This window comes from Polypterus senegalus, chromosome 5 (genome assembly GCF_016835505.1).
Source record: "Polypterus senegalus isolate Bchr_013 chromosome 5, ASM1683550v1, whole genome shotgun sequence".
Lineage (NCBI taxonomy): Eukaryota > Metazoa > Chordata > Cladistia > Polypteriformes > Polypteridae > Polypterus > Polypterus senegalus.
In genome coordinates, this window is record NC_053158.1 from 199,303,452 (window position 1) to 199,327,409 (window position 23,958).

The following is a 23,958-nucleotide window of genomic DNA, read 5'->3' on the forward strand; positions in this document are numbered from 1 at the left end:
CCCTTCATGAAAACATCAAGTCGAGTTTTGAAAGTCCCTAACATCTTGCTGTCTACCACACTACTTGGTCACTCATTCCAAAAGTGTCTATCGTTCTTTGTGTAAAGAAAAACTTCCTAATGTTGGTGCGAAATTTACCCCTAACAAGTTTCCAACTGTGTCCCCGTGTTCTTGATGAACTCGTTTTAAAATACAAGTCTCGATCCACTGGACTAATTCCCTTCATAATTTTAAACACTTCAGTCAGGTCTCCTCTTCATCTCTTTTTCCTTAAACTGTAAAGGCTCAGCTCTTTTAATCTTTCCTCATAACTCATCCCCTGTAGCCCTGAATCAGCCTCATTGCTCTTCTCTGGACCTTCTCTTGTGCTGCTATGTCCTTTTTGTAGCCTGGAGACCAAAACTGCACACAGGACTCCAGATAAGGCCTCACCAGTGTGTTATAAAGGTTGAGCAGAACCTCCTGTGACTTGTACTCCACACATCAAGGCGCTATATAACCTGTGAGCCTTCTTAATGGCTTCTTAATGCTGTCTGTCAGTTGATAGTGTGGAGTTCACTTTGACTCCTAAATCCTTTTCCTAAGGTGGACTCTTGATTTTCAGACCTTCCATTGTGTATTCAAACCTCACATTTTTACTCTCTATGGCTAACACTTTACATGTACTGACATTAAATGGTTAACAGGCTCAGCCCTTTTAATCTTTCCTCATAATTCATCCCCTGTAGCCCTGAATCAGCCTCATTGCTCTTCTCTGGACCTTCTCTTGTGCTGTTATGTCCTTTTTGTAGCTCTGAGACCCAAACTGCACACAGGACTACAGATGAGGCCTCACCAGTGCATTATAAAGGTTGAGCAGAACCTCCTGTGACTTGTACTCCACAGATCGTGCTATATAACCTAACATTCTGTTAGCCTTCTTAATGGCTTCTGAACATTGTTGGAAAGTTGATAGCTTTGAGTCCACTATGACTCCTAAATCCAGTAAATTAAATTACTAATAAATAATAATTAATAAATTAGTGAAGCTGTTCCTGGTCCATTCATTCCCTTCCTTGGTAGAGCAACTGATGGCAAACACCTGACTATGGATGACAAGCCACTTTCAAAAGATCTCAGGGATGGAGTTGTGGATGGACATAAGGCAGGAGATGCAGACAGAAACATCTCAAAGGCTTTATCAATCCCAAGGAGCTCAGTAAAGTCCATCATAAATGAGTGTTTGGTACGACTAGGACCCTCCAAACCGGATGGAAGAGCAAAGAGGAAACTGGTAAGAGAGGCTACCAGGAGTCCAATGGCCACTGTGAAGGAGTTACAGGATTTGATGGCACAGAGTGGTCATTAATGGTGTGCAGGTGACAACAATTTGACAAGCGCTCCACAATTGTGGCTTGTTCTGGAGGGTCGCACTTCTCAGGAAAGGCAACATGAAGGCTTGTCTGAGCTTTCCCAGAACGCACCTTGAAGATTATGATGCCAAGTGGAAAAAGGTCTTCTGGTCAGAGGAGCCCAAAATCAAACTATTTAGCCTCAACACCAAACGGTCCACCAATGCAGCTCACCATCCACAACACAGCATACCTACAGTAAAGCATGGAGGGGGCAGCATCTTGTTGTGGGGGGCTTGGGGCTTTCGTTAGGGTAGAAGGAAAAGTGGATGAGGCAAACACTTGAGGAAAACCTGCTACCCTCTGCCAGAAAGTTGAAGATGGGCAGAATGTTCACCTTTCAACACGACAACGAGCCGAAGCACACAGCAAAATGGACCACACAGCGGCTGAAGGAGAAAAAAGTGAATGTCCTGGTGTGGCCAGTCAGAGCCCAGAGCTAAACCACAGTGAAAATCTGTGGAAAGATCTGAAGATAGCAGACCAGCAACGCTCAGCGTGCAATGTGACCGAACTTGAACAGTTCAACTGTAAAGAAGAGTGGGGGGCAAATATGACAGAGTCTAGGTGTGCAAAGCTGAGAGAGAAGAATCAACAGACTCAAGGCTGGGGGTCAACAAATGACAATGACATGGGGGGTCCTTTATTAATCTCAGTAGGTCTTGTGTTTGATTTTTTATAATTCTTCTGAACTGTAGCTGTGATATCTTTCACTTGGGTGTCACAGGGTGGCACTGAGTAAGTAAAGCTGGGATGAAATATCGGTTTGTGTTTTCATTTAGGGCTGTAAATGTCATGGGGGTTCTTTTCTATAGCCACTGTAAATACAAATTGAGGAACGTTAGACTTAAGAATATTTAAAGCACTAGCAAGACCACATCTGGTTTACTGCAAGAAGGACAGGAGAAGAAGGAGTAGATGTGCTGTGGGATCGAATGCAAAAGATCGATGAACAAAGAGAAGACCAGAGGAGCGGAAAAGCAGCGTCGGCTGGACCCCTTATAAGGAGAAGGGAGATATTCAGGTTGGTAGAAACTACAAACGGGATAAGGCTGACGTCACACATAACAACACACAATAACATTCTGGGAAAGGATTATAGAGAGAAGGCTTAGGGAAGAGCCCACCCTAGTGGAGGAGCAGTTTGGTTTCATGCCAGGTAGAGGAACAACTGATGCAGTCTTTGCATTGAGGGGCATCGAGAAAAACAGAATGGTCCGCAAATGGTGATTACTGACTTGGTGAAGGCTTGTGATGGAGTGCCATGTTGAGAGGTCTGGGGGTATGAGGGAGAAAGGAGGACCTGAGAAGCGTGTGAGGATTGTTCAAGATGTGTATGAGGGAGTGAGAAACCAAATTTGAGGAGGTCTGCACCAGGGATCTTCGTGAAGTTCTGAGCTCTTTGATCTGGTTATGGATGTCATGATGGGAGTCATGGGATAAAAGACCAATCCCCCCAAGCTGTGCTTTTTGTTGATGGCATTGTGGTGTGTGCCACCAGAAAAGAGGAAGTTGGAAGAATTGAGATGGGCATTGGAAGATGGAGGATTGAAGATCAATAGGAAGAAGAAGACAGAATATGTGAGGTTTAATGATGATCAGAATTCAGGAGTTATCCTGCAGGGGGACATATTGAAATGAGTGGATAAGATGATACTGTATATCTAGGATCAGTGGCAGACCAAGATGGACAATTAGATGCAGAGATAACCCATAGTGTGGATAAAACAAATGGAAGAAGGTAATTGGGAGTATCATGTGATCGAAGAATGAAGGCGAAGGTTAAAGGTCAGATTTGTAAGACAGTGGGTTAAGACCATCCATGGATGTATGGAGCTGAGATATGGACACTATAGGGAGCAGAACAGGAGAAGAAGTTGGATGTGGCAGAAATGAGAATGTTGAGATAGATGTGTGGAGGACAGAATAAGAAATAAGACCATCAGAGGTACAACAAAAGTGGGAGAGACCTCTGAAAAAGGACAGGAAAGTGGGCTGAGGTGGTATGGACACGTGATAAGGAAACACAAGGAATATGACTGCAAAAAGAGGGATGGACATGGAAGTACAGGGAGGACAAAGAGGAGGTGGAGAGATGATGTAAAAGAAGATATGAAGGAAGAGAGAGTTTGACTGAAGAGAAGGTGCAGGACTAAACTGTATGGAGAAGGTTGATCAGACACGTGGACCCCCACAGACAAGTGGGAAAAGATACTGAAGAAGAAGAACAATAAGTACAAGAAAAGTAACAAGAAAAAGAAGAAGTACAAGAACAAGAACAAGAAGAAGAACAAGTACAAGAACAAGAAGAAGAACAAGATGAAGAAGAACAAGAACAAGAAGGAGAAGAACAAGACGAAGTACAACAAGTACAAGAAGGAGAAGAACAAGCACAAGAGGGTGAAGAAAAAGTATAAGAAGAAGAACAAGAAGAAGAAAAAGAGCAAGAAGAAGAAGAACAAGTACAAGAAGGAGAAGAAGAAGAAGAACAAGACCAACAACAGCAAGAAAAAGAAGAACAGACCAAGTACAAGAAGAAGAACAAGAAGAAGAAGAAGAAGTTCAAGAACAAGAAGAAGAATTAAAACACCACAGCCATTGGAGCCTCCTTTACTAGGACTCCTTGCCCACTGAACTAAACCGACTGCTTCCCTGCCACACTTTAAAACGTCTCTCATCCTAAAGTGCACAGAAACACATTTACCGGTGCAGCCGGCTGTTCCCAGATAACAAAACAAAGAGTGCCAGTAATTCTGATTGTTCTGGCAGAGACAGCTAACTTTTCCCGGTGACTACATAGCACCTAAGGTTATTTACTTATTTATTTATTTTTCTTTAAATAGATGTTTCTCATCGGTATTAAGAATATAAATTTCTGTCACTCTTGCAGAATCACCTGGCAGACGTTTCCACGCAACTCCGGCATTTCAGGCACGGGCCAATAAAAGCATCAGTGACAAAGCAAAACATGTCGCTTCACGCTCTCTGCACCTCGGCGGAGGACCAAAGACAGGAATGTGGCTCCGTTTCTCATAAACAGCAGTTTCTGTCTGCTTGACTTCCTCTCGCGTTTCAACATAAAGGACGCGTAGCGAGGCAATTGGATTTCAATCACCCATTCGGTACATTAGAGTGAAGAAATATCCGACTGGACTCTGACACTTGTAGATCAGGTCCCTCATTTATTCTCCTTATCCAAGCACCGATCAGAAAACACGTCAATAAGCAAGTCCTGAAATGACATTCACGCTGCCCTCAGGAAGTCTTCAGCCCCTTTCACTTTTTCACATTCTCTTGTGCTAAAATTATTTAAATTATTTTTTTTTTCCTCATCAAGCAAAACTCAATACCCTAAAATGACAAAGCAAACAGAGGATTATAGAAATGTTTGCAGATTTCATAAAACTAAAAAAAAAACTGAAATCTCCCATTGACACAAGTAGTAAGACCCTTTGCTATGACACTTGAAATTTGGCTCAGGAACATCACCATTCTATCGAGAAACTTCGAGAAGGATAACCATGACTACAACACTCCGAGCTCTGGAGGACCCCCGTGGATATGGGAGAAACGTCCAGAAGGAGAACCATGACTGCAACACTCCGAGCTCTGGTGGACCCCCTTGGATGTTGGGGAAAGTTCCAGAAGGAAAACCATGACTGCAACACTTCAAGCTCTGGAGGACCCCCGTGGATATGGGAGAAACGTCCAGAAGGAGAACCATGACTGCAACCCTCTGAGCTCTGGAAGACCTCTGTGGATATGAGAGAAATTTCCAGAAGGACAGCCATGGCCTTAACACTCTAAGGTCTGGAGGAGCCCCGTGGATATAGTAAAAAACTTCCAAACGGACGAGCATGACTACAACACTCTCACTCTGGAAGACTCCCTTGGATGTGGGGGAAATGTCCAGAAGAACAACCATGACTGCAACACTCCACTGATCTGGGTGGCCAGACAGAAGGGTCTTCTCAGTAAAGGGTATACAGTATGACGGCCCGCATGGAGTCTGCAGAGAGACGCTTAGAGTAAAGGACTTTTAGATGGTAGGAAACAAGGTTCTCTGTCCTGATGAAGCCAAGACTGGACTGACTGGCCTCAATTCCTAGCATTACGTCTGGAGGAAACAGAAATTGCTCATCATCTGTGGAATGCCATGGTGGTGGCAGCATCACACTGAGAGTGGCGTCAGGGATTGGCAGACTAGTCAGGGATGAGAAAAAGCTGACTGGACCACAGTATGGAGATAAGACCTGCTCCAGAGTTCTCTAGACCCCAAACTGGGCTGAAGGTTCAACTTTTAAAAGGACAATGACCCTAAGCATAAAGCCAAAAAAACAAACAAAAATATACAGAATTGGTTTAGGGACAACTCTATGGCTTGTCAAAAGCTAAGCACTACCAACCCGGGACACCAGGGGGCGCGACTCTATTGTCTCATTTTTCCACCCACAGCTCTAAGGCAGCACCCACTGAGGGCAACTGACTCCGCCCCTACCGGTCCACAAGCTATAAAAGCAGGGCGCTGCCCGGAAGAAGGCATCTCACTTGGGAGATGAAGCACCCTGAAGCCTTTACACTGCAGACTACGGCTCTGATTTGCTTTTTGGTTTATTCACCGCGTCATTGAGCGCCTGTTCATTTGAGCCAAAGCAGGTGGGAGGCAGTGGGCTGAGTGTCCACATTTCAGTTATCAGGAGAACACGTGGAGAAGGGGCGGAGAGTAAAAGGCAGACACGGCGGGGATGAAAGAGATAAAGAGGTCAGCGTGGGGTAAAGCCGCACTCGAGACATTTTTAAGGCGTGTGGGAGAGAAGATCACAGAAGGCCGTGGTTTCTCGAAGTTTGGGTCGTGGCGTTGGGTGGTCTAGGGTCACGAGCCACCACTGTATGTAACGTGAATGGGTCCCATAAGGTTTGTGAAATGTGTTGTGGTGGGTTGCTGCAGGCTGACTCAGCAACTGTAATTTCTCCTCACTCGGCTCAGACGATCATCTGTGAATCATAAAGGGTGAACCATCTACTACCCCCCTTGCTATGTCAATCGGTGGGGATTCTCCAAGTGGGGGGTCCCTGCTCTGCTATGATGATCATCTGTGACTCTCAAAGAAGGAGACCCCTCTCCCCTGTTCTAATGATCATCAAGGTATGGGTCTGGAAGTCACTAAGATGAGCAAGATTGGAGGGCAAGAAGAAAAGTGTAAGGAAAGCCCACAGTCTAAGTGTTAGAATGGAAACTACCTAATATGACATACTGTTAATTCAAAATGTCGAAAACACTTGGTGATCAAGTTTATTGTGAAAGATGCTATCCACCTTAATAAATTGACAAGTGACTGTGAATCTGTGTATCCATCTCGATGCTATGCCTCTATCATTCCAACAGATGGCACATCACAAACATTTGTAGACACGAAACAAGACTTTGAACCCCAATCAAGGGAGGAACTTGGGGTGAAATGCAATAGTCTTCCCAACAGACAGCACATCACAAACATTTGTAGTAATGCACTACAAATAGTTGTGATGTGCAACATGTTGGAATGACAAATGCAATACATTTTATTACCACAAATGTTTGTGATGTGCCATCTGTTGGAATGACAAATCCTATACATTTTATTACAATAAATGTTTGTGATGTGCCATCTGTTGGAATGACAACTGCTATACATTTTATTATAATAAATGTTTGCGATGTGCCATCTGTTGCAATGACAAATCCTATACATTTTATTACAATAAATGTTTGTGATGTGCCATCTGTTGGAATGACAAATCCTATACATTTATTACCACAAATGTTTGTGATGTAACATCTGTTGGAATGACAAATGCAATTAATTTTATTTCTATATGATTAACAAAATGCATTCCGATAGATGGTGCACTGTAAAGTTAACAGTGGGGGTGACATTGTGTTCGCAGTAAGGATATCATGGGGTCACGTTCCTGGTCCTCAAGGTGTGGAGAGCACTTTGAGTAGTAAGAAAATTATTATTTATTATTTCTACATGTACAACTAGTACAGAGTTAAGTTTGTGGGTTTTTGGTGCATCAAAAAGTGACCTACTGAAACTTCTTAACTGAGTCAGAGGCAAGAAAAGCACCCTTGGAGCTAAACTGAGCAGACCATTCATAATGTGAGGATTTGGCATGATGACTTTTACTTCAGTCATAATCTCCTGAGCTCAAACACACACCTCCCATACTCGGAGGGAAAAAAACACACCATCAGTCAGGCTAAACCAAACAAGGCGTCAGCACCTCTTCTTCCAGTTAGGCTCCCTGGTGAAAAAGGCACCCGGTGACACAGACTGTGGAATGTGAAGGTTTTGGGCCCGGGCATAAACACAAAAAGAACGAGACTCGGTGGTAGCACCTTGCTAGTTTAAATCATACATATATCCAGATTGTGGCATTTCTGCTTTGATCCAGGGCTGAGAAAGTATTCCGACCCATTCACGATGTGCACACTTTATTGTGCTGTAGATTTTAATTTGAAATTGGGACAACACTCAGTAACCCATAATGACCACGTGAAGAGAGAGATCATCAGAAAGGTTTGCAAATTTACTAAAAATCAAAACCTAAAATCTTTCCTTCCTAGAAGTGCTCAGAGACCCTCTGCTGTGGCACTTTCAAATTGTGCTCTGGTGCCTCCTGTTTGCTTGAATTCTCCTTCAGATAGGTTGGGTTCTTTATTGGAGCCCACCTTTTGGCAAACTGAATTGGTTGGACCTCATTTAGAAAGGCACACAAGGGAATCGAGAATTCTGTAAAGCTTTGAGTGATCCCAGGAGCACAATGGCCTCAAAAATAGAAAAAAAATTGGGCAAAGGTTTGGAGCCAGCAGGACCATTCAGAGAGTTGGCCTTCTGAGAAGGGCCTTGATCAGGGAGATGGTCGAGACCCCGATGGTCACAATACCTAATATAACATATTGTTAATTCACAATTTTGAAAGCACTTGGTGTTTTAATTTATCATGAAAGGTGCTATCCACCTTAATAAATGGACAAGTGACTGTGTATCCATCTGCTAGATCTCTGGTACTGCACTGCATTTGTCATTCCAACAGATGGCGCATCACAAACATTTATAGAAATAAAATGCATTGCATTTCTCATTCCAACACATGGCACATCACAAACTTTTTTTTTTTTGAAGATCAGATCCTCTAACTGAGTATTTGATTTTTTCCAATTTCAAATAGTATAACACATCTGTTTCCCACTGACTTAAAAGAGGAGAGTTTGGGTTCTTCCAGTTTAGCAGAATAAGTCTGCGTGCCAAGAGTGTAGTGAATGCAATCACAATTTGCAACCTCTATAGCATGGCATCTTGAGTCCTTGTTGGAACTCTCCAGTAGTTCATGACACTGACGACGAGGATTTGAACTTAACGTGTGCTGCCACAGGGGGCCCATGTAGTAATCTAAAAAAGAGGGGTGACATGTGACCACCAGACATCTCGCTGCATCCCAAATCATCATTTCCAACTCTTGTTATAAGTTAAGACAAGAAAAGCAAGACTTCCCGAATGAATAAAATGAATCCCCTTCACCATTATTAATGAATTCCTCAACTTTATTGTACCAAACCTGTCCGGTGGCAGGCTGCGGTCCACTATGAGCTGTCCAGCAATTACAAAGCTTTCATTTGAATCGATTAACTCAACGTGGTTAATCTCTCTGTTAAATTAAACAGCCTCAGTCTAAGGTCTCTGAGGAGCGTTTTAGATGTAGAAGTAAACCGTGACCTTCTTGTGAACTAAAGGGTGGCCCCTTTACCACTTTTACTGCAGTCATGCGAAATAAATAAAGAATTAATCAAAAGAATAAACAAACAAGCAGTTTTCGAAAAAAAAAAAAACATAGATTACAAAACAGACTTAAACATGAGGGTGATGTCTTAGATGTTTATTCTCTTGAGGTGGGCTGACTCTTTGTTCAAAGCAAGCACCAGATCTATGCAGAGTCCATGCCGCCGCCTGACCTATGAGGAAATATGCGGAGTGGACATCGTTGGGGCTTTGGATAGAAAAAAAAAAAAGTCTTTTTATTTATTTATTTATTTATTCATTCATTTAGCACGTGACTTTTAAGCAAAACTCTCAGTGCGCAAAACTTCTGAAGAGTCCACTGGCGCAGCGCTTTGAAGTCTTGGCGTCGACGTGATTTGAATGGCATTCTACTTCAAGTCTCCCCTGTGCCCGACATCTCTGATTTTAAGTCTTAAATGTATTCTTATCACCTCTAGGGAAACATGAAGGAGCAAGACCGGCTCGGAGGAAACGCATCTGCACGTCAAGTGTGTTAAGTGCGAGAAAGAAAAAAAAAAAAAACAAAGAAAAAACGGGGCCGGAGAACAAAGTCACCGTAACGAGATTGGGTTACACGCGCAGTAACTGAGAGCGCCGTCGCCTCCGACCTTTGTGCATGATTTGAATCAAACCGCCGTCCATTTATTATTGGACTAACATCTTTTATATTTATAATATTATGGCTAATCATGCTGTATTAAAGCCTTGTCTTATATAGCGCTTCTCACTTTGAGACTCTTTAGAGGGCGTTTGCCAATACACACTATAATATAATTCAACTTTACCTTTAAATGATCTTTCTAACCATTCAGTGGTCTTAACTTACATTTTACCTCCGCTCATTTTTGTATTAACTCATAACTCCTTTAAGGCATGTTTTATTTTATTTATTTATTTATTGCCTTAATTCAGGGGTTGACAACTTGGGGTGCGGGATGGCATTTCAGGGGGTGCGAGAAAGAGGAAGGCTGAGTCGCGGTTCGGCAAAACTGAGAGAGGTGCGTTGTCTGGCTTGATCTGTCTTGCACTGCCACTCTTAAAAGTAAATGTGCGCGAGTGGCAGCGCCGGTGCCACCATTAAGGCAAATAATAAAAATAATAAATAATAATACATTGTATTTATATAGCGCCTTTCAAATGCTCAAATAAAGGCATTCGCTTATAGGGCGCAGATGATAGAGGGGACGGTCGGGTTTGGGGCTTTCGTGGAACCCCGCCGCGCGGGTTAGCTATACCGAACAGTCGGTTGGCACACTAATAAGCTTGGCAGTGGTTCTTCAGAGCGATGCCATAGCTAACCATTTTTGTTTCCCAAAAGATCCATCCACATGAAAGTTCCAGAAAGACCCTTTATTTATTGAAATCCCTAACGAGATCCATACAGTAAGCAGCCTTGAACAGATGGTGACAGATTTGTCAAATACCGATGGCACCTGATTTTAAAAGGACTCACAGCAGCACACAATCACACAAGCTAATGTTCTCAATCGGTTAGTTTCCTACTAGGTTGCATACCATCTATTAAAATATTTCTCTCTTTTTGTTCTACGTATTAGGAAGTACAGTATTTCAAAACACAAAGAACCCACTTCATATGCAAAGAAGCCGTCTCAGAATGAAATGGTGCTTGGTCAAGCAAGGGCTCTACCCAGTAAACAACCACAAAATACTATTAAAGAACAAACATTTTTAAGAGTGTGTGCCGTCATCTGTATGTCATTTGTTACTTTAGCGCTCCTGTTCTATGGTACGACAAGAATCAAGCATTGTGCGCGTCACAGTTACCTGAGAATGAGTAGCGGAAATGCGCGCACTCGCGGGTTCCCCGCTGTGAGGAGCGCGCGTAAAGTCGAAATCACTTTTTCTTTTAAAGAGAATTAAGTTTGGACCTCGCAACGATCCGTAAAAAAGGTCGCAGTTTGGAATTAATTTCTGTGCAAGTCCAGTGGGTCCTAATTTGGGACCCTAAGGGGGTACTTCGTGGGCTGGCTACGGCCACGGGCCATATCAGTGCATGCTCCCAAACTGTAAAACATTTCTGATTTCGAGATGTGATTGACATTTTTGCCTTCAAGTGGGGGCTGACTTAGACATGCAACACCTGCTGCTTATACTCAGCCCACCTCTCCTGCTGGTGGTCCTGACAGTAGCGCAGCTATTTCAAAAGTGCAGTACAGGTCTTATCGGGGGACAAAGCTATTCGACTTTGCTTCACGGGGGTGTCCCCAATGCCCCAAATCCCTCGATCGCTGACCGCATGTCATTTCCTTACAGCGCTTGATTTTTCGGTGGATACCCTCAACCTCCCTGATCATCAATGAAGCATCTTAAGCTTCATTGGGAACACATTTACAAGATTACTGAGATTTGCAAAGGTGAATTGCTCAACTTATATTTAAATTTTACGCACTGTGTTAAAAGGTTTCCTTGTCCGAGTTCAATTTGTGGTTCAAAAATTAGAAATTTGAATTGTTCATCTTCAAATATGATATTAGTTTTTGCAGGAGGGGTGAACACAAATCAAACATTTACTAAGGATGTGGGGCATAGAAGAGGATGGGAGCTGCTGGTTTAGTTATATGAGAAATAATGCAGTAGTCATGTTAAGACCCTTAAGTCTCTCTATGATTTGTAGTAGAAGATGTGAAGGATGTCACTTCACACAGTAAAGGAACGCAGTCTCCTAAGAACAAATAGTCTACTTCCCTTTCTTCTACAATTCGTCTGTGATCTGAGACCAGTCCAACTTGTCATTAATGTAGACCCCCACGTGCTTGTAGTAGTGGACCACCCGTACATGTACTCCCTGAAAAGTGACTGGACATCAAATCACTTTGGTGCAGCTCCTTGGTTTTGCTGATGTTAAGTTGCCGACAATTCCCAATCTTCTCCCCCCGACTCTACTCCTCTGTCTCATCCCCCTTATCAACATACCCCATAAATGCAGAATCATCTGAGAACTTTTACAAGTGACCTGACCTGCAGGTCCTTGTGCACGGTGCTTAATTGTTGATCACACAGTTCTTGTGTCTCACAAACTGTGATATGTGAAATACATATATATATATATATATATATATATATATATATATATATATATATGTGTGTGTGTGTGTGTGTGTGTGTATAATATAGTATAAATTATAATAATCATAATATATATATATATATATGTGATATGATATATAATATGAGATATAATAGTCCATCATCCAGGAGACCACAGGCTCATCCACCTGCATACAGTGGTGTGAAAAACTATTTGCCCCCTTCCTGATTTCTTATTCTTTTGCATGTTTGTCACACAAAATGTTTCTGATCATCAAACACATTTAACCATTAGTCAAATATAACACAAGTAAACACAAAATGCAGTTTTTAAATGATAGTTTTTATGATTTAGGGAGAAAAAAATTCAAACCTACATGGCCCTGTGTGAAAAAGTAATTGCCCCTTGTTAAAACATAACCTAACTGTGGTGTATCACACCTGAGTTCAATTTCCGTAGCCACCCCCAGGCCTGATTCCTGCCACACCTGTTTCAATCAAGAAATCACTTCAATAGGAGCTGCCTGACACAGAGAAGTAGACCAAAAGCACCTCAAAAGCTAGACATCATGCCAAGATCCAAAGAAATTCAGGAACAAATGAGAACAGAAGTAATTGAGATCTATCAGTCTGGTAAAGGTTATAAAGCCATTTCTAAAGCTTTGGGACTCCAGTGAACCACAGTGAGAGCCATTATCCACAAATGACAAAAACATGGAACAGTGGTGAACCTTCCCAGGAGTGGCCGGCCGACCAAAATTACCCCAAGAGTGCAGAGACGACTCATCCGAGAGGTCACAAAGACCCCAGGACAACGTCTAAAGAACTGCAGGCCTCACTTGCCTCAATTAAGGTCAGTGTTCACGACTCCACCATAAGAAAGAGACTGGGCAAAACGGCCTGCATGGCAGACTTCCAAGACGCAAACCACTGTTAAGCAAAAGAACATTAGGGCTCGTCTCAATTGTGCTAAGAAACATCTCAATGATTGCCAAGACTTTTGGGAAAATACCTTGTGGACTGATGAGACAAAAGTTGAACTTTTGGAAGGCAAATGTCCCGTTACATCTGGCGTAAAAGGAACACAGCATTTCAGAAAAGAACATCATACCAACAGTAAAATATGGTGGTGGTAGTGTGATGGTCTGGGGTTGTTTTGCTGCTTCAGGACCTGGAAGGCTTGCTGTGATAGATGGAACCATGAATTCTACTGTCTACTAAAAATCCTGAAGGAGAATGTCCGCCATCTGTTCGTGAACTCAAGCTGAAGCGATCTTGGGTGCTGCAACAGGACAATGACCCAAAACACACCAGCAAATCCACCTCTGAATGGCTGAAGAAAAACAAAATGAAGACTTTGGAGTGGCCTAGTCAAAGTCCTGACCTGAATCCAATTGAGATGCTATGGCATGACCTTAAAAAGGCGCTTCATGCTAGAAAACCCTCAAATAAAGCTGAATTACAACAATTCTGCAAAGATGAGTGGGCCAAAATTCCTCCAGAGCTGTAAAGACTCATTGCAAGTTATCGCAAACGCTTGATTGCAGTTATTGCTGCTAAGGGTGGCCCAACCAGTTATTAGGTTCAGGGGGCAATTACTTTTTCACACAGGGCCATGTAGGTTTGGATTTTTTTCTGCCTAAATAATAAAACCATCATTTAAAAACTGCATTTTGTGTTTACTTGTGTTATATTTGACTAATGGTTAAATGTGTTTGATGATCAGAAACATTTTGTGTGACAAACATGCAAAAGAATAAGAAATCAGGAAGGGGCAAATAGTTTAACAGGGATGACTGGATGGTACTGAAGAAAAGAAGATGTAAAAAAAAAAAAGTGTTGCATTTTTGAACAGGCATATAAGTCGGGGTCTGATTTTATGATCAATTTTTCGGGTTTCAAGACCCCACTTATACGTGACTACATACGGTCTGTTACTTAGCATACAGTACGTACTTTGTATAGGTACCCAAGAAAAACATTTCAACCTCATATAAAGTATTGACAGGTGACCATTGCAGACAGTGACAAATGTTCTGAAAATCAACTGTGTAAAAATATAAAAAAATGTAAAAGAAGAAACCTCATGTTGCATCATCCACACCTTTTTTTTTTTTTGCACAGTCACTAACTCAAAATATGCAAAACGATCGATTTGTTTGTGCTGAAATGTTCTTAAATAGTTACTTCCGGAATGATTGGGGGGGGCCATGTAAACGGTAAACTCAAAGGCTCACAGGAGGGTCATTTTGATTTGAAGACAGGTCTCTTGACCAATGAATGATGAGGAGGGGCAGGTGGGTCTTGAAGTTAAAATGCCACTGTTTAAAAACTATGAAATTAGGAAAAAGTGCAGAATCGAAAATGAAATGTATGTAATGATAGGAAACATATTTTTGTTGATTTGTTTGCTTGCAGATTGTAACTGTGGCAAAATAATATTTTTATTAAGTTCTAAAATTGCGTAACATTTAGGTACATTCCTGTGCTTTTGGATCCATGGTTGCTAGATAATTGAGTAAACAGCAACCTGGTGTATTGTTTGGGAACAAGTACTATAGGGTTCATACCCATCAGTCTCAGCTGCTTAATGCTGTTTAGGTTCTCCTTGAGTCTCCAAAACAGCTCTGACCCACTGATGCATGGACTCCTCAAGACCCCTGAAGGTGTCCTGTGGTATCTGCCACCAAGATGTTAGCAGCAAATCCTTTTAAGTCCTGTCAGTTGTGAGGTGGGGCCTCTTTGGATCAGTGTTGTTTTTCCAGCACATCTCACAGATGTTCGACCGAATTGAGATTTGGGGAATTTGGAGGCCAAGTCCACACCTTGAACTCTTGATCATGTTCCTCAATCCATTCCTGAACATTTTTTGCAGCATGGCGGGATGCATTATCTTGCTGAAACAGACCATCACCATCATGGAACAGCATTGCCATGAGGGGGAACATGTGGTCTGCAAGAATCTTTGGGCAGGTGGAAGATGTCAAAGTAACACCCACATGAATGCCAGGACCCTCAAGTTTCCAGCACAACATTGCCCAGAACATCACACTTCCTCTGCCAGATTGACTTCTTCCCATAGTGCAGGGGTGTCAAACTCTGGGCTTTGTGGGTCTTGTGGCATCAGGTTTTCATTCTCACCCTTTTCCTAATCAATTTTCACTGCTAATTAACTCCTTTTCCCTTCAATTCAATAGCCCTGTTTTTAAGGATTCAGTCCTCTGCTTTTAGAATAGAAAAAAAAGAAAAGAAAAAGTCAAGCGAGGAAGTGTGAAAAAAGAATGAAGGGGCATTATGTAAATACAGTACCTCAATAGTAATTCATAATTAAAAACGCTGTTAAAATTTTTGTTGTGTTCATTTATTTTTCGATATGTCGGATTTGGCAAACTCAAAGACTGCCCCGGGTGACAAAATCTCTGGCTACGCCACTGGTCCTTGTCACGTTGACAGATGAGTCTTCTCTCGAGCCACAGGTTCACAGCAGACTCTGAAACAAGTTCTCCTGCAGGATTGTGTCATATTTGTGACCATCCATGGTCCCTTCAGCCCTGACAAGATTGCCAGTCCCAGCAAATAAAAAGCGCCCCCCTAGCCTGACGCTGCCAACACCACATTTCACCACAGGTTTGGTGATTCTTGAGGCCAGGGCAGTGTTAGTTTTACGCCACACACCTTCCACTGCGCAGAGAATTGTGATGACTTTCAAGGGGACTGGATACTTCTCCACGCCTCTCTGTATAATTATCATCTTACTCAGACATACTGGCCACCTCGTTGAACAAAAAAGCATTTCTGAAGACCGGGGCCATGCAGTGTCGTCTTTCGGTTTTCATTTGAACACAACGTGAAGTGAGAAGCCGAGTAAGCAAACGAACATTCAGGTCTTAAAGGTGATGTATTGTCACTCAGTCAGTCATTTTCTAGACGGCTTTGCCCTGAACAGGGTCACGGCGTGGGGGGTGTTTGGGGTGCTGGAGCCATCCCAGCCAGCACAGGGTGCAAGGCAGGAACAAACTCTGAACAGGCCATGCAGGGTGGTCTTAATGTATGGGCACAATGGGCACTGGCCGGGGACCCCAGGAGTACACAGGGGCCCACCAGATTTCTGATGCCTATGTAAGTTTCTGGGGACCCCAGCACACGACTTTGCCCGGGGGCCTATGATGCTGTTAAGACGGCCCTGTTCCTGCCTTGTGTGCATAGGCCCCAGTCAAGTACCCCCATACCACCTTAACCCCAAAATCACAACTCCCTCCACAAGTCCCCCAATCCCCAATGGACCACCTCCCCCCTCATTCCCTCCTAAAACGACTGACCCTACACAAGGATAAGTGGGCCATCTTAATGTATGGGCATTGGCCGGAGCCCCAGGAGCATAGGGGCCCACCATGTTTCTGATGCCTATGTATGTTTCTGTTCTGCTACCAAAACAGGGGTCCCAAGTGCATCACAGGGTCAACACACACACACACACACCCCAAGCACACACTAGGGCCAATTGCACCTAACTTTCATGTCTTTGGACTGCGGGAGGAAACTGGAGCACCCGGTGGAAACCCACATGGACACGGGGAGAACATGCCAACTCCACACAGAGAGGACCTCAGACATGAAGCCTGGTCTCTTGGAACATGGGCATCATACTTTAGGGTAATGATTACCCAGGAGCCACTGGGTGGTCAGGGGGGGCCCTTCGAAGACTGGAAGGAAAGGGACATATTATGTGATATCATCTTACTGTTGAATTCTGCTCTGTAATTGTAATGTCTATTGCACTATTATATTGTATTGTATTGAGGATTATTTCTGTTCTGTTCCGTGTATTGTATTGTGTTGTATTGACCCCCTTTTTTTAACACCCACTGCACACCCAACCTACCTGGAAAGGGGTCTCTCTTTGAACTGCCTTTCCCGAGGTTTCTTCCATTTATTTTCCCTACTAGTAGTTTTTTCCTTGTCTTCTTAGAGAGTCAAGGCTGGGGGGCTGTCAAGAGGCAGGGTCTGTTAAAGCCCATTGCGCCACTCCTTGTGTGATTTTGGGCTACACAAAAATAAATTTTATTGTACTGTATATACATTCACACCATATGCTAGACAACAACCTTGCTTGCCATGCGGAGATTCTGAAATATCCCATTGGCACAGACGGGTATTCAGACCTTTTATTCAAGCCCCTTTGGCAGCCATTCCAGCCACAAGTCTCCTCGGGTTTGAATAGGCAAGCTTTATATACCTGGATTTGATGATTTTTATTCATCAATAAAACTTTATTTAACTATTCATGGTGGCTCTAAAATCGGTACTGACCCCTACTCTCTTTTCTGTTTCTTTTTCCGGTTTCTTTGTGGTGGTGGCCTCTGCCACCTCCACCTACTCAAAGCTTCATGATGCTCCAACAATGATGGATGGATTAAAAGGCAAAAGTCTACGTGACCATCATCATCATCAAGCCCTTCCGTGAGAATCCTAAATCCAAAGAGGACTGTTTCATTTATGTTAGGTGGAATGCCCAGAGGGGACTGGGCGGTCTCATGGTCTGGAATCCCTACAGATTTTATTTTTTCTCCAGCCGTCTGGAGTTTTTTTGTTTTTCTGTCCCCCCTGGCCATTGAACCTTACTCTTATTCGATGTTAATTAATGTTGATTTATTTTGTTTTATAATTGTGTCTTTCATTTTTCTATTCTTTAATATGTAAAGCACTTTGAGCTACTGTTTGTATGAAAATGTGCTATAGAAATAAATGTTGTTGTTGTTGTTGTTGTTTATTTTTTTTTTTTTTTCCTACAAGGGTTTTTTCTTGGGGGTGAGTTTTCCCTTGTCTTCTTAGAGAGTCAAGGCTGGGGGGCTATCAAAGGCAGAGCCTGTTAAAGCTCATTGCCATACTCCTTGGGTGATTTTGGGCTCTACAAAAATAGATTGTATTGTATTGTGTGACAGACATGGACCCAGAGGAAAGGGGTCCACAGAGACGTCTTATAATTTTCTGATAACTTCACCTTCATTTAATCCTGATTCTCTGTATGTTCAATTCATTATAATGACTATTCATGGTGGTTCTAAAATACGTACTGACCCCTACTCTCTCTTCTGTTTCTTTTTCCCGTTTTCTGTGGTGGCGAGCTGCGCCACCACCACCTAATCAAAGCACCGTGATGTCCTACATTGATGGATTAAAAGCCAGAAGTCTACATGAGCATCATCATCAAGTCCTTTCATGAGAACCCTAAATACAAAGAGGACTGCTTCATTTATGTCAGGTAGAATGCCCAGAGGGGACTGGGTGGTCTCGTGGCCTCAAACCCCCTGCAGATTTTATTTTTTCTCTGGAGGTTTTTGTTTTTTCTGTCCTCCCTGGCCATCGGACCTTACTCTTATTCTATGTTAATTAGTGTTGACTTATTTTAATTCTTACTTTGTCTTTTATTTCTCTTTTCATTATACATTATTTGTATGAAAATGTGCTATAGAAATAAATGTTGTTGTTATGTATAAGGGCCCAGAGTTGTGTGCTACACCCCTGTCTGGAAGCAGGAAAAACTGCTAAGGATCAGAGTGGCAGAGCGAGGGATATCTTCACTTGTGCAATCTAAAAAAACTCAGGTAAATTGTTTGGAAATTTTTTAAATCACAGTTGTGTGTGTGTGTGTGTTGAAGGGTGTTTGGCGATCAATTAAATGTCCAGTTTAGCATCATTATCAACAGGATAACGCTGGTCCTGAACGAGGGTGAATGGAGGGTCAGTGAGTCAGCTGGGATGTGCAATCGACGCTGTGCGGTGTATATAATGTTGTACGTCCGAATGGTCCGCAAAACATGAAATTAAAAATAAATAATAAATAAATAAGGAAGGAAGGAATAAGGAAATATCCAAAGAGCCATTGATCTGATAAAACGAAGGCATTCAGTCTGAAGATGTAGGCAGGAAAGCGCACAGCTGACAGCTGAAGAGGGCGCAGCGGGCCGCTTTGAAGACGAGCGCTCAACTCCGCTGTCAGCTTTTGTCAACAGGTTGGACCCCCGGCCCAGTTCAAACCTGCACCTCCCCACCACTCCCACCGATCACAAGACTGGGAGACTCGACCAGATACCAAAAATAAATGAATAGTACAAAGTTACAGAGTCCGGTTAAGCTTCGAGAGAAGTATTAATGGAGACGGTCGCTACCCCTTACCTTTCGGGACAGATGTCCTCTTGCTGACCGCCGTTTGCTCCGCCGCCTGCACCTGTTGCTTGTGTGGCTGTTTCACCAGGTTGCCCTCGCTGCCCGTCCTCAGGAGCTTTTCGCCTAAGCTGATTGCTTTCGTCCTGCTCCCCAAATCTTCTTTCCTTGCCGAAGGAAGCTTAGAAGCTGCGCCTGCCGACGAGGGTCTGGCTAAGCGCGTCGGCTTGGACATTGCGGCTGATCCTCGCGATCTCCGCTTTCTTCTGCTTTGCCCTTTTCCCTGCCTTTTCGCCTGCACGTTCCGCTCGTCTGTTAACCGTTCAGTACCAGCATTGAATCTCCAAGCCCCATCCGGTGAAGGGGAGTCCGCCAGCAAAACGCCTGCGTTGACTGCAGAGCACTAGCGGGATTCCAACTGCTGTAGCGAGGGCCGCTTAAAAGGCGGAGAAGGCGCCGTGTGCCGAGCTGCCAGTCCGTCCGACCTGTGGAATGCGGGGCTGCATCTGGAATTGGAGCAGATGGGCGACCGGCTGCAGCTGCATGCGTTCGTGAGTTTGCTCTTTCTTTTCTCGTAATTCTTTTTTTTTTCGTTCTTTCCGTCAGCCTCTGCCCCGTTTTCTTTATCTCGCAGCACAGGCAAGCAGATGCTTTGTCAGTGAGTGTTAAAAGCCTCCTGCAAGCACAGACTAGACGAAGGGGGAAACCTAAAGCACAGCTTGGAATTCTGATGGAGCCCGCCTCCTCAGGTAAAGCAGCGAGTCAAGCCAATCCAGATGTGACTTCCACCTTGAAAGCATGTCTCTGATTATATTATTACTGCTTTCACAATCCAGGCAGTCCTTTGATAATAAGCAGGAGCAGCTGAATCCCCGACCGCCGACCACCAACCCCCGCAGCCTGAAGATATAAACATGCACACCTTACTTTTTTCGGGGGTGTTGGGGGGGTAACAACACGAGACGTACTCCCAGATTAATGCAAAACTTCCCGCCTGCCCACCGCTGTTTATAATTTCTTCAGATTGTGCCAACTCGGCAGGCTGCGTTTCCCGTGGCAGAACATAAAAGCTGTGCGCTCATGCGTGTCGTCCACGCGCTCCACTCCGCCCCGCGGTGCGCTGATCTGCCTGGAATGCCGCTGGACTGTGAGGCGTCCCGAAGAAGTAGAAAAGAGCTGGAAGGAGACACTCAGTCGGTCACACACACACACACACACACACACACACACACACGGACGTGCGCACAATGCAACTGGCTGATGAAAAAACGACGCGACAGGAGCGCGTACTTCACCTCTCTGCCTTACGGCTAGAAGAGCGCGACCACCAAATGCACTGATTTGTTCCAAAACATAAAGAAGGAACCATTAAACATGAGAACGGCACGATGAAAGAGAAAGGATTGACAGAAGACGCGGCTGTTTGGTGACTCTTGTGCTGCACGTTATTTATTTATTTATTTTTTTTGACTGCCGTCCCTAGTCAGTTTTTAATTCTCAAATAATAACTTCAATAAAACACAAATCTGCCAATTAAGTTATAGGCAGTGTGGTATGGTAGTTACGTTACTTGAACTCCCAGACTACCTCTAATTCCTCCTCTGCTGAGTAACAGCATTGTAGGCCCCCCGGGCAGGAGCGGACTGGGTCTCAAAACTGGCGCGGGCATCTTTCAACGAGTGAGGTGACGAGGTGACCCACTAGGTCCGTTATTTATTGTTCTTAAAATTTGTGAGGAGTACGCGGCTCGCTACTTGCTATGAGCCTATGATATGAACTCAATCTGAACTGTTGCACTGCTGTTTAGACACAACTTAAAATTTGACGACATGCTTAATAAATAAAATGTAATGAAAAATAAACATTTAGTAACACGGCTTAAACGTCAAATGTCAATGTCATGTCCAAGTGCCAGTATACCCTAGAAGGGCAGTAGCTGCTCATTTACAATGGAAGAAATAATGAAAACCTCACATGATTGAAATGTTCAATTGACTTAACGATAAACTATAAATGTTCCGTCCTAATATGAAAAATTCCTATCCTTTGCTTTATAACTTTATTTCATCATATTATTAATCGCAGCTGAAAATCACTAATTATCACGCACGCCGACGACCAGAGAACAGTAAAATGCATAATACATAATCTAAACTAATTATTAGAACCGAAGAATTTAAATACTAGATATGAGATAAAATAAATTGCAATAATGTATATGCCAACCGAAATGTAGCGGTATCGAAACAGAAATCGGCAAAAGGAGGTTTTGACCAAATCTTTGTTGACGTAATATGGTATATTATATAGGACTATATAAATCGCAGTACCGGACAGATAACGGTTAGTAGTTTAGAAAATTAATTTTAATGTCAAACATGCAGGTTAGGTGGATTGACGATTCTAAATTGGCCCTAGTGTGTGCTTGGTGTGTGGGTGTGTTTGTGTGTGTCCTGCGGTGGTTTGGCACCCTGCCCAGGATTGGTTCCTGCCTTGTGCCCTGTGTTGGCTGGGATTGGCTCCAGCAGACCCCCGTGACCCTATTCGGATTCAGCGGGTTAGAAAATGGATGGATGGATGGATGGAAACAGTAACCAGTATGTAAAATTTATTTCATGAAATGGCAGACCCATGACCAGACCCGAGTCCGCGGCCCACTGGGCATTGCACAAATGCCCTAACGGCCAGTCCGCCCCTGCCCCTGGGCAAAGCAGTGCACTGGGGGCCCCTACCTAAACAAACACTGGAATGAAAATGTAAATGGTCGATAGAATTAAACATATTTCTTGTATTGGTACTTCAAACAAAATCAGTGCTTAAACGTGAAAAAAAACATGCTGTACAGCAAAGAATAATCAACACAACCGTTTGACAAACGGTCACAAAACACAAAACTTTCAACATATAAATGATACTCCATTGGTAAACCACACAGCATTGGGCCCCTATGCTCGTGCCCAGCGTGCCCAAGCGTTAAGATGGCCCTGCCAGGGCTCCAATTATTAAAATAAATAAGTGTGTGTGTACAGATAGAAAGGATTGGATTCACTTTATTGTCATTCAAACCATACAACAAGGAGTGCACAGCTGAGCAAAACAGCATTTGTCCAGACTGTAAAAAATAAAACGTTACATTTACGGTAAAAAACATGGCTGTGCTGGTTGCCTGAATTTCACCATAAAAAAAATAAGGTGACAATATTTTTAGGTCTACGCTATAACTTTAAAGTAAACTAGGGGGCGGGCAAGCCCCCCTAGCGCCTTCTGCGCCCAACCCTCAGTTGCAGCCAATCTGCCACTCACGTTGTGAAGAGGGGGGCTGAACGCACCCTAAGGAGACTCGGTCGCTCCTCCGAACCCCTTAAACGGCGATACAATGGGAAACAAATGCCGTTTTTTTTTTTTTACCTCCTCTTTGCTTGATCAGCTGCTGCTGCTGGTACAATGCCCTGTGATCTGCATCTCCAACTTGTAAAAGCCTGTACAGCAGCAGCTGTCCTACTCTTTGTCTTTGACTTCCGGCCCGGGCGTTGGTTAAATCTCTTGGCACTCTTGGTTAAGTCTCCTCATGTGGGATGTAAGTTCTTCATGTGTTTTAGTTTAGAATTTTAAAACGGAATAAGAATCTGAAAATCTAACAACATCACATTAAAGTTCGATAAATTCTGAAAAGAATGATACCAAACATATATATGTAGCTTTTAAAATAAGCCCGATTTAAAGCGAGACAAAAAACGTCACATAAAATCGTTGCACTTTTAGGCTTAGGATTTTATATATTGAGAGAAGATTTCTTTAAAACACATTACAATTGAAGTGAACGTTTAACCATAAACTGAAATCCACGCACTGCAATAAACATGCCAAACATTAAACTATTAGAAAATGTCGTCAGGATCCAATACCAGTGCACAGTCTGCATCAGTAAGGAAACAACAACCAAAAACAAACGTGTTGTATCATTTAATTATATACACTGAAAAGAATTCAATGTTTAAGGAAGTAATGGCACATTGTCTGGTGGAGAAGTAAAGTTTGCTTTTGTGATGATTGGTGTGCCAGCTTATCGAATTCAAGCCACCATAAATCATCTTCCATAACTTCAAAAAACCTTCAGCAGTCGGGGAAAAATAAGTCTGCTAACTTGGCTTCAGTTTTGTTTTTTTCCCTCCTGTGCAAAGGTATGTGGTTCACCAGGAACAATACGGTAAAATGGGGCGTGGCTTATGCAAATATCGTAAGATATGCGGATCACCAGGAACAATATGGTAAAAGAGGGCGTGCCCTTATGCAAATATCGTAACTTCGGTGTTACTGAAACAGCGCTTTACCGTTTTACATTTTACAGTCGTTTACCTTCGCTATTTAACAGTTTTACACTGTAAAATTAACAGCGATTTTTTTCAGTGTCACCACAATTTATCAGTAAAACAGTATCTAGCATACAGGGACCTGCGGTCATCATGAAAAGTAAAAAAAAAATAACAATGATAACATAAAATAAAGCGTCCACTGGTCTGGGCTGTAAATTT

The 23,958-nt window shown here is 43.1% G+C and overlaps 1 protein-coding gene across 8 annotated transcripts in view; it reads right to left on the reverse strand.

Annotated features, from left to right (window-relative positions):
• Positions 1-20,245, reverse strand: part of si:ch211-285f17.1 (sickle tail protein homolog) — a 464,466-nt gene extending 444,221 nt beyond the window's left edge. For 4 of the 8 annotated variants that reach the window (XM_039753955.1, XM_039753954.1, XM_039753962.1 and 1 more), the window contains exon 1: positions 19,439-20,245. In XM_039753955.1, the coding sequence (XP_039609889.1) occupies positions 19,439-19,661 (223 nt within the window). In that variant the 5' untranslated portion in view covers positions 19,662-20,245. The remainder of the gene's footprint in view (positions 1-19,438) is intronic. The other 4 variants (XM_039753952.1, XM_039753953.1, XM_039753951.1 and 1 more) reach the window with 1 other exon arrangement.
• Positions 20,246-23,958: the final 3,713 nt, after the last annotated feature.